We start from the raw sequence: 12,395 nt of genomic DNA on the forward strand, positions 1-12,395 counted from the left end.
AATGGTTAAAGTTAAATCATATTTTTAAAACTGAAATTTAAAAGAGTATAAGAATGATATTTCCCACCCACTCATTCTCAGTTTTATGCTTTTACACAATGAATAAGCAAATGTTTTCTTTTCCAACTCATATATGAATATAAAAATGTTTTGAAAATGTTTATGCAATTTGGTATACTTAGCCTAATGTAGTTTAACAAAGTAAGCTCTCTTATTGTTCTGATCAGCTTTATCATTAAGACTAAAAATCCTTTAATTTAAAACATAAATTAATGTGTGGTAGAAAAAAAAATAAAGTGGTTTATACATCATCAAGAAAATATTACATTCTTAAAATTATGATATGTCTATCTTCTTTTTCTTAATTCACAGGTCGAAATATATGTCATAAGATAACTTTCCTGAAAAAGATAAACATCCTGAGATAATACACAAGAAAAAGAACTATTCAGCTAAATACTGAACAAAACAATAACAGCAACCACCACTCATGACAACTGATAACAAAGAAGAACACTTAAGGAATTCTATCAGTTTCATTAGCAAATCCTTGCTCTTTTGAATACTTTACTGATTGGACTCTCAGAAATTTCCGTCAGTCTTGTCCTTTCAGCCTTTACGAAACAGTTGTTCGAAACGTAAGTGGCTATTCAGATTAATATATACTTTCCAGGGAAAGCTATTTTATAACAGGAGCGAGCAAGTACCTCCTAGTTCAAATTAACCACTTACAGTGGTCTATTTTTCACCTCTAAAGTATTTTCAGCCCCTCTTTCTGTTGCCCTTAGGAAATTTAAATTCAGAGACATGGCACTTCCATTATTGGCTCCTTGCCTCTTTAAAACTGAACAACGTTCCTCAAGAAGTAGTACATATAATTCTCCACCCTATAGGATCAAACAATAGTATCTATTTCAGGAGCAATTACATGCATAATGTAAGAGAATATTTCTTCCTTAGAACTGTTTGCAATAATTGTGATTTGAAGGCTACTGGTCCGGTCATTGGCAATGGTGTTGCTAAGTTCATCTAAGTAATTCTCTTCAATCTACATACTTTTAAAACTCAATGTGGCTTTCAGATCAAGCCACTTTAACGATGCCATCTGCCCTACATAGTGGTTTGTTACAGCATTAGACTTATAAGACAATATATTCCGTGAAAAATAACGCGTCAATGAAGAAACAAAGACACTGCAAAAATAGGCGTATAGAAGTAAAAAAAAAAAAAAAATCCACATTTCTCTGTTACCTGTATTACATGTGACGAACACGTTATTACAGTCATGGGAATGCAAAGCATAAAAGAACAACAGCTAATCTTGCTTTGCTTAAATTAAAGACAAGTTTAGCCCGCACCCGCCAAACTGTCTTCCGAGGGACAGCAATAGGTGGGGGGTGGAAGGCTCACCCCTGTACCACACCGCGCGTCTCCCCGAAATCATTTTAAATATAGACAATATATGTCACCTTTTCTCTTTTACTTTTTCTCCCATTCTCATCCACTGCAGACCCAATACTGACCCCCCCCTGCCCACTAGCTCAGAGGCGCGTTACAGGAGAAGAGGACCCAAGTGCCACTTACCAGTTGCATGCCACAGATAAAGATCAGCGTGCACCTGCCATTGCAATAACCCATGGTTTCCGAGACCCCTGCCACAGCCAGACTGTCCCGCGTCGGCCACCGTCGAGCCCCCACTTTATCCAATCAGATCGCCGGGAAGGACAGGCAGACCTGCCGAGGGCTCGGGGGCTCCGGGCTGCGGCTGCCAGCGTCCTGGGAACGGACAGGCATTAGGACCTGCAGGCGCCGCGGCGGCGGCCGCTCCAGCCGCGCCCGCCGCACATACCTTCACTCGCTCGGTGCGCACGCCGCGCCGCGGGCAACGCCGCCCGTGGAGACGCGCCCGGGGCCCGCAGGGGCAGCAGCAGTGGCCTCGCCGCGCCGCCGCGCCCACGGGCATCTGGCCGCGAAGTTGCGCCCGCGCCCGCCCGCCCGACGCGCGCCAGCCACGCGCTCCCCGCCCGCCGGCTCCGGGGGCGGCTGCCCGCCTCCCTGCGCCGCGCGGCTCCGGGGCGCCCGGATCTGCGGGGCCAATGAGGAGGGGGCGGGGGCGCGGCGCGGGCCGGGAGGGGGCGTCCGGGATCCGCGGTCCCGGGCGGCGGCGGCGGCGGCGGCTGCTGCGCGCAGTGATGCGGGATCCGCGCCGCGTCCTGCAGCCGCGCGTCTCGCCGCGGCGCGGCCCCTCCCCTCGCCCAGATGTTAATCCTCCTCCAACGGAGCCTTCAGCCGCGCCCCGCGCCCCTCCCAGGGCGTCAACTTCTTCCATCCCGGCCGGCCTGCGCGCGGGGGCCGCGGAGTCTGGGCGAGAAGGAGCGGCGCAGAGGCGGCGGCGGCGGCGTTGGGGGCGCTGGGGTCCGAGGGGCGAGGAGTCCGGGCGGCATGGCCGTGACTTGCTGGGCTGGTGAAGGTCCTGCGCCCGCCACGAACCTGGAGCACTATAAGCAAGCGAGGTGTGAGAGTGTGTGTGTGTGTGTGTGTGTGTGTGTGTGTGTGTGTGTGTGTTTGGGGGAGAAGGGACAAAGCGAAGGGTTAGCGAAGGGGACGGGGTAATGACATGGGGGTGCGGCCCCAGCATCCCGCCCGTCCGGGAAACCTGCGTGGGGCAAGTGCGAGCCCAGGAGGAGAGGGGCGCCGCCAGCTGCCTGGCACCGGCTCCGAGGAGCTGCGAGGCCGGTGCGGGGAGAGTTGCGGGGCAGACGCCGCTCCGGGAAAGGGAGCGGGTCGCTGCGGGAGTTGTTAGGGAAATTGGGAACCGGAGGGAGTAGAGACGCAATCAGAGTTGCAGTTGCTGCTGCAAACGGTTGTTGGTTTGCACTTAAGGAAGGAAAGGATCGGAAACCGCGTCAGCACTCCAGCCTTTGGGCCTGAAGCCCCGTCCCGGCGGGGTGAGGATTCCTGGAGGTCGAGGCTGCCGAGCGCGCTGGGGAGCGCCGGCCCGGAGCTGTGCGGCGGCTCCGGTGACCTGCGGGGACGCGCGGGGAGCCCGCTGCTGCCACCTGCGGGCCGAAACCTGAAGAGCGGAGCAGACTGTCCCAGGTGGCGGCCCCTGGGGCCTGCGTCTTCAGGATGCAAGGGTCCAGTTTCCTTTGTAGCATCAGGCAGCTAGCATTCCCGATTAACTGTCCCAGGAAGTGAGGATCTGGTAGGGTACCGAGTCATTGGAATGAGGTGCGAGACTGATAAGAAATGAGAAAGGTTCGGGAAACTCACAAGTTATCTTCCCGGTTCCCAAATGATTGCTAACTTTGAATAGATATTAACAGTGCATCAGAGTAACCAAACCTAAAGAAATGGAATAGGACTTAGGGACACACACACACACACACACACACACACACCCCGGCCAACAGTCTCCAGAAGCCGAGACTGAATTTTCAGAAATTTTTTGTCAACCATAGAGAATCAAAAAAGAATTTGATTTGTTACATTTATGCAACGCGAATATTTTACTATAATGAGAATGCCTACTCTTACGCTCTTTTAAAAAAATCTATTTTTATTGATTTCAGAAACGGAGAGGGAGATAGAAACATCAATGATGAGAGAGGATTATTGTTTGGCTGCCTCCTGCACACCCCCCACCGGGGACTGAGCCCCTAGCCCATGCATTCATTGACTGGAATCTAACCCTGGATGGACCCTTCAGTCCACAGGCCAGCGCTCTATCCACTGAGCCAAACCCGCTAGGGCAAAATGCCTACTTTTAATCACCACATTTGTAAATGGGCTTTTCTCTGAAAAATACCTTTTAATGTTAATGAAATTACAAAACCCCAAACCTGCTGTTACCCACTGTGGGGCTGGTAGGTAATAGCAGCTCCACAACTCTTGGTGAAAGTGAAGGCAGAGGTATCTAGTAGTAAATGTTTCTGTTAGTAGCTCTGTCTACACACGGTAGCGGTCCAGGAGCTGCTGGAGAGGCAGGTATCTTGTATTGCCAAACAAAAAGAAAGCTGCACATTGATGTTGAATATTAAAGAAGCTGTTGCCATATTATGAAAAGCATTCTATTATTACTTTGTTAAAATTCGTAATTGCAATAATGCATGTATGTGGGTCCATCGATAACCCCACAGTAGTTGCCCTGTACCCAGCAAGAGTCTGCGTGGTCCTAGGCTCTGGCCAGGTAGCTCAGTTGGTTAGAGCATCAACCCAATATTCCAAGGTTGACAGTTCAATCTCTACTGAAGGCACATATAAGAACCAACCAATGAATGTGAATAATTAAGTGGAACAACAAATCTCTCTCTTTCTCTCCTTTCCCCTCTCTCTCTAAAATAAATTTTAAAAAGCAATGAGGGAATGTAATTCCACAACATTTCTTAGAAATCATCTGAGTTCTACTTCTACCACCTCCCTTGACCAGAATCAAACCTGGGACCCTTCAGTCTGCAGGCCAACACTCTATCCACTGAGCCAAACCTGCCAGGGCTTTTTAGAAGGAAGATAAAACAACCTCAAAAAGAATGATGTATATAACGGAATAATTTCCAGAGCATTCACAGATGCCATTTATGTTGCAAGTCTTCCTTCCTGAATTGTTTTCAATTTTCAATTGAGTGGTGATTTTAAAGCAAATAGATGAACCTGATGAAAGGGAGAAAGAGAGTGAGGAGGGAGTGTGGAAAAGAGAGGCTTTGTAATGACTTCCATGTGAGGACAGCCTGGGACCCCTTTCTCCAACCTCATTTCCTCCCATCCTTTCACTTTATGGTTGGAGCACATCATAATTCCCCAACTTGCACACTATTTAAAGCCTCTGGGGTATTACTTGGACTGCTCTGTGTCCATGTAGAGCTCTTTTTCCCTCATTTTGGTACGGATTCAAAACCCTCTGCCTTTCTCCTTTCCTTCTAGGGAAAAAGAAGGGAGAAGAGCCCTGACTGGTTTGGCTCAGTGGATAGAGCATCAGCCTGCAGACTGAAGGGTCCCAGGTTCGATTCCGGTCAAGGGCATGTACTCTAGGAGAGTACTCTAATTACCTTTTCCTGTCTGTGTGAGGTACACTCACTCCCCTGGGGCCCAGTGCTATCCTGTGCTTATCTCTGTCATGGTTCTAGTCATATTGGATGGAAATAATCACTTTGATCCTCTTTTCTAATTAGAGTGGTTCTTAACCTTCCTAATGCCAGGACCCTTTTAACACAGTTCCTCATGTTGTGGTGACCCCCAACCATAAAATTATTTTCGTTGCTACTTCATAACTGTAATTTTGCTACTGTTATGAATCCTAATGTAAATATCTGATATGCAGGATGTATTTTCAGGGGTCACAACCTGCAGGTTGAGAACCGCTGGCTGAGTATTTAGGGCAGTGGTCGGCAAACTGCGGCCCCTTGAGTGTGGCTCTTCCACAAAATACCACGTGCAGGCGCGCACATACAGTGCAATTGAAACTTCGTGGCCACACTCACAGGGCCAAAGAGCCGCATGTGGCTTGCGAAGTGGTTTCAAATAGGACTTATAACTATTGCTAGTGTCACACTGGTTCAATTTAATAAATTGTTCCTCAAGCCCCATGCAGTCCTACGACTCATTTTACATATAAGCATTAATTGCTTTTTTTCAGCACTGCTGGCTTTCGTGTTTTGCCAAGTGGTATGGGCCTGTACATTAGTGGTTTAACTGGGTCTTCTGTTTATTTCCACTGTTGGCACTATTTAAATGGTTACATTAGCATTCATATTCAGAGAAAAGAAAATTAACCTCATCTTTATAGTGAATGACTACTTTGTGCCTTGTTTTAGATCTACCCGGGATTAAGGGGAGTATGATTCTTTCCTAGTCTTCCTCCAGGAAGTTGATACTGTAATTGAAATCCTGGCCAATAGTCATTGCTGGTATGGAAAGCAGGACTTTGTGCTGGGTCAGCTTATGGCCAGCCTTCTGTTTAGCCGAGACCTCAGTCTGTGGGCTATCAGCTTTTGTGGTCCCATGCTAGCCCTGGATGTAGTGCTAAGCTTTCAAAGCATAGCTTTCCTGAGAGATTTGAAAAGAGACTAAATCTATATAGGTTTGTAAGGTATATAGCTGGAAACTGATTTTAAATTTATTTTCATATATAGTATTCAGGACCCTTCCATGGTACCTACATGCAAGAGTATTTTCATTATCTTTTTGACACAAAGTTCCTTAAAAGACTGCTTGAGGGCTTTCTGCCTGTACATGGATGTTATTCCCGAGTTTAGTGGCAAGTTTCAGAAAATTACATGGATTAAAGAAGACACTGCCCACAGTGAAAAATGGCCCGGAGTCACTCCATCGGGCCTAAGAGAACCCAGAATTACTCTGAACAAGGCAATAAGCACTCAAGAGATTTGGGAGGGAGGGAAGACAGAAGGACCTATACCAGAAAATTATTTGGAAGATTTAATGAATTAACACATAGAGTGTATTTAAAATACTGCATGGAGAAATATGCAGTAAATGTTAATTATTATTACAATTATGATTTCACAAGGACCCATATGACCAATGAGGAAACTAAGGCATGAAGAAGGCGAACAACTAGAATTTTAGTTCTTAGATTCCATCTCCATTATGAACACCCTGAGAACTATGAACCCTCATATCTGAATCTCTGGGGCCTGGCATAGTCCCTCCTCCTAGAGTAGCTACTTAGAGAATAAAGAATAGAACACACCTGTCCTCACCATTTCCACTTTTATTGATTAGAGACCTATCTATTGCTATTACTAAGGTCCTGAGCCTTATTTTGGTATTTGAAATCATATTGCAAGTTGAAAATTAACTAGAAGATGATGAGAATGATGACATTGCCAACAAGAAGCAGAAGACTCATAAGGATGACTAGACAGTAAAAAAGGAAAAGTTAAACTAAAAAAAGAAAAGAAGGCCATCCTGACCTATTCACTCTCCATTCTTGTCTCGGAATCTAAAGGTGGTCACCTTTGAATAGAGAGTCTTGTCAGCCTGCCCACCATGGGCAGTGCCACCTGCAGATGACATGAACTCTCCACCACCCAATCAGAACTACAATGTGAATTTGCAACGGGGAAAAAAAGAACAAAACTTCCAAGGCCCTGCTTTTTTTCTTAGAAGTATTGTAAAAAGGAAAATGTATTTCTGTTTTTGATTTACATTTTATATTTTTGTACATATTGTTAGGGGTCAGCCAGTTTTAATGATCTCAGGATGGCCAAACCAGCCTGTGGAGTATTCTCTGTCCTACTTCTGACTTTACTTGTGACCATGTTCATTAGAATCTCAAAGGAGAGAAAAAAGAACATTGTAAGAAAAGCAAAAAAGAAATCTAATTGCAAGCATTCCAGTTACATTTTTGTGTATGTACTTGGCTGTACTATATGTAGTTGTGATACATTGTAATTAACCTAGTTATTAATAGCAGGAAAAGAGCAAAAGGAAGGCCAAATATTATAGGCATGTCATTTGGGCAGCCTCACCAGGAAGCTACAACTTGACACTCCCCAGTGGTCCAGCGAAGGGAAGATAGACACACGCCCAGTAAAGTTTGGGTGGGGAAAAGGGAGACTAGGGAAGGTGCTTACTGTCAGTCACACCTAGAAACAGAGGTCATTGGCCAGAATGGGCTTGGCCACTGCAAGAGATATTTAATCCCCTAAACCAGTGGTCGGCAAACCGCGGCTCGCGAACCACATGTGGCTCTTTGGCCCCTTGAGTGTGGCTCTTCCACAAAATACCACGTGCGGGCCCACACGTACAGTGCGATTGAAACTGCGTGGCCCATGCGCAGAAGTCGGTTTTCGGAAAGGAGGTAGATGAAACAAGTATACAAGACCAGTGTGGATGGGAGAGTTGGAAGGGGTCGACCTCAGCGAAGGTACCTCAATCAGATTGAGGATGTTTTTAGCAAAGGCCAGCCTAGGAGTACCCTAATTAAGTTAATAACAATGTACCTACCAATATAGTTTCAGTTTAAGAAATTTGGCTCTCAAAAGAAATTTCAATCGTTGTACTGTTGATATTTGGCTCTGTTGACTAATGAGTTTGCCGACCACGCGTCTACACCATTAACTTCCCCACCAGGGTTGAGCCCGTAGTGCCCACAGTTGCCCAAAGTGATAACCTGCTCATTCATGCATCCTTAAATGGTTTCTTTCCTTTCCTGCCTCATTTCCCTTCTCTTCTACCAGTGCTTCCTGGATCACCTTTAAAATAAACCATTTCACTCAAGTATTTGTGTCTGGGCTGCTCCTTGAGAAACCAACATCAGGCAATCGGCAAGCGCTTTTATTCCTGATCTGGCATCACTGGCACAGTGGTCTCAGAAGAGTGAACAGTCCCTGATTTATATCAAGGTGCCATAGTGAGGAATTCAGCGCTATTCCTTAAGGTGGCTGTACCCTTCTTATTTCATTTCCTATTAACCCTGGAGTCTTAGTGAAAAAGATGACAAAGAGAATTATCAACTTTCTCATAGAAGCATATGAAGGAGAGACCTCAAATTGGAATGTCAATTGCGCTTTTATTTAGAAGTCATATACAATTCCGTTACATAAGACTTGAGTTGAGTAGTCTGTTGACCTAACTATTGTTAATTATCTTGTTTCTGTGGAGACTATGTGTTACATAATACACATCTCCACCTGGCTGACCCTAGCATCCTGCTTTGAAGCACTCCTCCAAGTTATTTCACACCTATTATCTCCTGTATCTCCCAGAACAATTCATGGAAGGCAGTAGGTACACAGCCACAAAGTGAACTGCTGTCTGCTAACTACAGTCATTTCAGCAAGAGCAGAGCTCAAGCCCCGCTTTGTAACAACACCGATCATTTCACTCTGAGTTTTACTTTGTTCACTATACTTTTTAAAAAGTCAAGGCAGCGATTATCTTTACAGTTACAAACCCAACAAATCTCATTGGAATGTTTTTGGGGCAGTGGAAAATAATTTTCAATATATATTTTAAGAGGAAATGAATTCATAATCTTTCCACCTAGGGATAATCTCATTTTTTCACAAACCATTTTTTACATAACCAGAATTATATCATACAGAATATATTTTAGTCTGCTTTTCCCCCCACTTAACAATAGGTCAATAACGTGTTTAACTCATTAACTATTTTTTTATTATTATTATTATTAGTTAAGGTATTACAAATGTGTCCTCATCCCCCCCCCCCCCATTAACCCCTAACCTCCCCAATCCCCAGAAGGAAAGTAGGGGAGGGCAGGGGTAAGGGGAAGAGATCAACCGAAGGACTTGTACACATGTATATAAGCCAAACCAATGGACATGGACAAAAACTCATTAACTATTAAACTCATTGACTCTACAGCCAAATTAACTTCATATTCCAACCTCTGTTAAACAACCATGTAACCTTGGGCAAATTACTTAGCTCTCTGTGCCCTGGTTTCCTTATCTACAGAGGGGCTCCTGGGAGTAATGATGCACATTTGTTAGGGTTGTTGAGAGGATGAAGGAAATGTCAGTATATGCAAAGCTTTTAGAACAATACCTAGCACAGTTTAACATTTTAAAATACTTAATTACCATTATTCTGCATACAATGAAGCTTTCATTACCATATAACATTTCAATGTAAGAATGTATCACAATTATTTAATTATAGTCTTTTCTTAGACATACCGGTTTGGTGGTGAGCAGAATAATGACCCCTCAAATATGGCTACACCAAATCCCAGGGACCTGTGAATATGGACCTCATATCGCAAAAGAGACTGTGTGTGATTAAAACGCTGAGTTGGGGAGAGGAGCCTGGGTTATCTAGGTAGTCCCGATCTAATTGCTTGAGTGGTTAAAAAGATAACCTTTTCCAATGTAGGGGCTTGGGGGAGAGGATAATGGGAGAAGTGGAAGAAGGGCCAGGAAGATGCCAAGTGAAAAGAGCTTCAACCCGCCATTGCTGGATTTGTAGATGGAGGGAGGAGGCCCTGAGTCAAGGAACGTAGGTGACCTCTAAAAGCTAGAAATGGTAGTGGAACAGAGTCTCCCCTATGGCCTTCAGAAAGAATGCATTCATGCCCACAGCTTGTTTTCAGCCCAGTGAGACCCAGGCCAGACTTCTGACCTATAGAACTAACAGAATTAATGTGTTGCATTTCAAGCCACTGAATTTCTGGCACTTTTGTTATAGCAGCAATAACAAATCAATACAGTTTGTTACCAATGTTTCAATATTATACATTTTATAATATTTAATCTTATAGGTATTTTTTGCCGATGTTTTGATTATTTCCTTATGATAAATTTCTAGAAGTGCATTTATGAGTCAAAGAATGAGCAAAATTATGATGCTTTTGCTAAATCATAGTAGTTTTCCTCTGAGGGGTTTTATCAGTTTATACTTAGGAATGTGGTTGCCATTTTCCCTATGCCAGCATCAGGAATGGATATTATCAACTTTTAAAAAAGCTTTTCCATTTTGCATTTTAAGTTGTGTTTCTTTTACACAATAATTATTTATTAAATACCGAGTAAATGTGCTAAGATGGACTGCAGTCTCTAGATATATTGCATTGTCTCTCGCCTTTCTGCGATGATTGCTCTTGAAAGTTCAATTCCATTTCTAATAATATTATCCAATGACAGATTTCATACATAAAACCTTATCAATAAAAGTCTATTTATCTATTTAACTAAAATGCTGGAGTTCAGAGAAAATTTTGCAGATATGTTGGTAAACCAAGAAGACAGATTATGCCATGATAATGACCAGAGCTGTAGCTATGATCATGCCTCACCAATCATATTTTTATATTAAGTACATTTTGTGTTGTATCTTTCTAAATCAAATAATTGTAATTTGTAATGTATATAACATCAAGTAAAGTGCCATGAATATGCTGGCATCTCAGTACTTATTTGCTGGTGATCAACTGCATACATTGACTTGAATATCTGTAACATTTCAGTCATTTAATATGAGATATCCTAAGATATAAATACAATAAATGTAAGACAGTTCTAAATATTATTTTAGTAAATTATTTCATATAATACATGTAATTTTCAGAATAAAATCATTTCTCAGAGATTAAAAAGCCATATTTTCATCTTATCTTATTTTTCACTAAGTTATGCTGTGTGTTTTTTTTTAAAAAAAAATGAAGAATTGGTAAGTAAATATAAGGATAAGCCTGGTGTTCTAGGTGCTATTGTTGTGTAACAATCCACTTCAAACATCCTGGTTTTACACAATGACTCTCATGCTCACAGATTCTGTGGGTCTGGAATTTGAAGATGGCACAGTAGGAAAAGTTTGTCTCTGCTTCACACTGTCTGGAGCTTCGGCTGGGAGGACTCCACGGCTGGAGGTGGCTTGTTGACTGGGGACAGGGACGACCTCAAGATACAGTCACCTACAAGTCTGGGCTGGAAGAGCTTGAAGACACTGGTCATGTGATCTACTCTCCTTTAACGCTTGGCTTCCTCAGAACATGGTGGCCTTCTAGACACAGCAGCTACCACAGCTGAGGGTTCTAAGAACAAGGCTCTAGCAAACCAGGCAGAAACTGCACTGCCTTTTATCACCCTCAAGATTCACCAAACTCCACTTCAACCATATTCTATTAGTTACCAGCCCACCCTGCTCAGAAGGAAAACCTAGAAGCACATCTGTTAATGGAGAAATGTCAAAGAAGTTGAGGGCCATCTTTCCAAACGTCTGTTCTAACTTGCATCATAATTAAAAGAAAGTTACCATTTCCTGGAAATTAAAATAAGTTAAAATTAGACATTAACACTATTGTGTCACAATAAAAAAGTTACCTTTATACTAACATCTCAGAGGAACCAGCTGATTGCATATAAAAGAAAGTGTTACTCTCCATTAACCACAATATGAGTTGATTTATAATAATTTGACTTTGGGTTTCATATACTGTGGACAAGGCAAATAGAGAGTATATGTTCTCTCCATTCAAATGACTTCACATTCTCAAGAGCAAGTTAAAAGTTGGGATTAATTTCCTACCATTACGAGATGAGAAATAGAGTATTTAAACCATTCAATGGAATGGGACTAAACAAATGATTAGTCTTTAGTGAGGCAAATGTAATATGTACTCTACATTTTTTCTATGTAATTAAGATTTATTACACAGTTTCAAAGTATCTCTTCAGATAATGTAGTTACTGTATAATTTCTTTATTTGGTGCGCTTTCCCCGGTTTATCCTTCTACATCCATAATAAATACCAATTTAATAGAATATTAGAAAGTGACAAACAGAAATGTTAGGGAAGTAGATGTAGTGCACTTACTTCTAATAGGATTAATTCAAACTCCTTACACAGTGGTATGTTTTGAGATTGTGGAGGGAAGAAAAATAAATCCTTAAACACAGTTGCGTTGGTTTTA

General features: G+C 43.0%; 1 protein-coding gene across 2 annotated transcripts in view; it reads right to left on the reverse strand.

Annotated features, from left to right (window-relative positions):
• Window positions 1–1,997, reverse strand: part of NKAIN2 (sodium/potassium transporting ATPase interacting 2) — a gene marked incomplete at both ends in the record, with an annotated part of 791,704 nt that extends 789,707 nt beyond the window's left edge. The window contains one exon of one of the 2 annotated variants that reach the window (XM_081094748.1): window positions 1,585–1,997. In XM_081094748.1, the coding sequence (XP_080950874.1) occupies window positions 1,585–1,638 (54 nt within the window). The remainder of the gene's footprint in view (window positions 1–1,584) is intronic. The other variant, XM_081094749.1, reaches the window with a different exon arrangement.
• Window positions 1,998–12,395: the final 10,398 nt, after the last annotated feature.

The sequence above is a fragment of the Myotis nattereri genome (assembly GCF_964212035.1).
Source record: "Myotis nattereri genome assembly, chromosome: 6".
NCBI lineage: Eukaryota > Metazoa > Chordata > Mammalia > Chiroptera > Vespertilionidae > Myotis > Myotis nattereri.